General features: G+C 36.8%; 1 protein-coding gene across 1 annotated transcript in view; it reads right to left on the bottom strand.

The window, feature by feature from the left end:
• The window catches only part of LOC109822925 (50S ribosomal protein L18), a 2,511-nt gene extending 1,665 nt beyond the window's left edge, over positions 1-846 (bottom strand). The window contains exon 1 of the mRNA XM_020389201.1: positions 678-846. Coding sequence (XP_020244790.1) covers positions 678-773 — 96 coding nt within the window. The 5' untranslated portion in view covers positions 774-846. The remainder of the gene's footprint in view (positions 1-677) is intronic.

The following is a 2,864-nucleotide window of genomic DNA, read 5'->3' as shown; positions in this document are numbered from 1 at the left end:
ATCAAGACGCCATAGGTGAAGTCACCAGGCGAAATGCCTCCGACCCAGTTCATCTTATTGCACAGAGGGGTGATTAGATTCGGGTTTTGGCGGTGGGCCTTCTTCATAGTTCTGAGGACTGAAGTGAGCAGGATATTGAATGAGAAAATTGACGGTTCGGGATCTGATTGGAGCATTTGATCAAACAGACCCAATGCGTCCTTGATCCCGAGGTTATTCCCTGATTGGCAACGTTGATCTTCTGCAATTTTTTTTTTTTTTTTTTGAGTTAACGTCAAGAGGAGATGAGGATTGGAGCATTTCGACATTGATTCTAAGGTTTAGAATTTGAGAGGATTTCTGGCTGCAGAAGAATTCGTCAGCTGAGGAGTTCCGAAGATTAGCTGGGTCATCAGTTAAGGCACGTACCAGTCTCAGGGCATCTTAAATATACGATCTTCAAGGGGTTCTTTTTATATAGGGTAAATATCGCGGGGGGGAAAAAACATATCGTGAGAATACATCAGGGCTCGTCAAATTTAGACAGGCTTCAAAATTAGCCGTTGCTAGGGTTTTAAGCAAAGATTTAGGGTTTTCGGAGAATGGGGATTAGGGTTTAAGTCCTTCGCCTGCGTTCCGAATTGAGATAAATGGAAGTAAACTGAAGAACACAGAAGAATTTTTAGAAAAAAAATTACCTGCCCACAGTGGAAGCCGCAAGTTCGTTGGACAAATGAGGAAAGTGAGCGGTTCTGAGCATTATTTCTCCATGATCTCCAGACTGGCCTCAGCATTTTTTTTCGAACTTAGGTTTTACTGTCGGCGGCGAAGAGAGAAGGAGACGCAGCAACAGCTGCTGTTAATTAACTAGACGACGAGACTCGGTCCTATTTATTGTTGTTGTCGTCCCGTGTCAAGCCCAGCCCATGACCAAATAAAATGGGTACGTAGTCACCGAGGCCCAGTCACTTTATTTTCCTTCTATTGTTTCTTTGTTTTTTTAAAATACTTTTTTCCTCCTTTTTTATTTATTGTTTCATTGATAATTTGGATTGTGACTTTCTAAAAGACCTTTAAATTTACACACAAAATCTTTAGATTTTGATGCTCTCATATTTTCCCTGAAATATTGAAGGTATAATCAACAACAAAAAAATTTATCAATGTGTTAGGATAAAACTGTGTGACAGAGATCCTCTATTGAACATAGCGATCATAGCAATCATAGCGATTTTCAACCGTCACTGGTTACTTCATAAGAGTCTTGAAGTTTTTTTTCCCCTTTTCCCTTTTTTGACTCCTTAAATCATATTATTCCCAAAGAGGATCTTAATTGCACCTATAATTTCTGTATGATGGATCTTTCAAGGTCCAAATATATGGATTATATCATGTATTGTTGGGTGTTATAGATGATTTTGGTTTTTAAGTGTGAGAATGACGGATTATCTATACAATATTAAAGCCTCACCGGTATTAAAATTTAGAATATCCTTAGTTGTTCTGATTATTATTACTAAGCACTAAGCTGTTATCCAACAGAACAAGCTTTTTTTTCTATAGAAAACTGAGTAGTTGCATATTAGTCCCGTAAATTATCCTTAATTACCAAACAGTTACTCAAATCCAAGTATTTGCTTATTAGTCCCTTAAATCTTTAATTTTTTTTAGCAAATCACTCCCTCTTGTTCTTTTTTTTAATGATGATAAAATTTGTCCCTCTTCTTAGGTGACATTATTTATGAGATGAACTTTTGTTAAGTTTAATCGAATTAGATTGTTTTCTCATTATACTCCCGCCAATGATTAACATCATCATTTAAAAACTTATCGTAGCAAGTTTATGGCTGGAACCCACCAATTTTTTTCTTCTCCGGCGACCATGAGTTTCTTCAAGCCCAATCCAGAGCTTGTTACAACAGCTTTGTGATAGATCTTATAAAAAAAACTTGAGATCTAAAACCATAAAGCCATGATTAATTCGAAGAGATTAACAAGAATCAAATGAGCGAAAGCTTATACCTGAATCCATAGATGAAACCTGAGATGGGTTTTGGATCTTCTAACCTTAAGGTTTTCTCTATAGCCGAATTTCTCTCTAGATGGGGGTGAAGAGAATTAGATAATGTAACCCTAGATTAAGAACCATAACCCCTTATTTATAGATGTTGTACTTTTGTAATTTAGCCCCTCAACAAATCATAATTACAACCTGGTATCTGCACATATAACCTCATGACTTATTTAAATACCCATTAACTCAACTTGATTGATCACTTTAGTGGGTTATCCTAAAAGATAGCAATACACATTGATTAATCATATGTGCCCACAATTAGATTTATTAGATTAAATCCAACACTTTGTTCCTAACTACCGTTACAAAAAACCCCGTGCAGAAAACTCGAGGGTCACTCGGATAATTTAAGATGTCGGGTTAAGGCCTAACTCAACAAGAGTTAGAGAAATTAGCAGTGACAGAATTGCAATATAAATGAAGATTCAAGGGACTATTTGGCAATGAAGATTGATGCAAGGGACCAATATTCAATTACCAACAAAAAAAAAAAAAAAAAAAAAAAGATTGAAGTGTATAATTGGTTGGTTTCGAAAAATAATAGAACGAAAAGCTTAAATAAGAGTACAGACGTATATGCTTATCATCACAACTTCTGATGACTAGGATAACAGTTCGTAAGGCACGAATTTTTTTTTCCCTTCCATATTTGTTACTTGATCAAGCAACACTAATCACGCACAAATCACTTCAAATCATCGTACAGCGAATTTCCATCCCTAACCCCCCCTTAAAAAAAGCAGTAAAAGGCCACTCAAATCCTCCCCTCCCAGAGGCACTCATTGAGCCCCCCTCCGCCTCCCCCTTC

Source organism: Asparagus officinalis, chromosome 8, assembly GCF_001876935.1.
Source record: "Asparagus officinalis chromosome 8, Aspof.V1, whole genome shotgun sequence".
NCBI classification, from domain to species: domain Eukaryota; kingdom Viridiplantae; phylum Streptophyta; class Magnoliopsida; order Asparagales; family Asparagaceae; genus Asparagus; species Asparagus officinalis.
The sequence above is the reverse complement of the archived record's forward strand: the minus strand, read 5'-3'. Positions and strand labels throughout refer to the sequence as shown.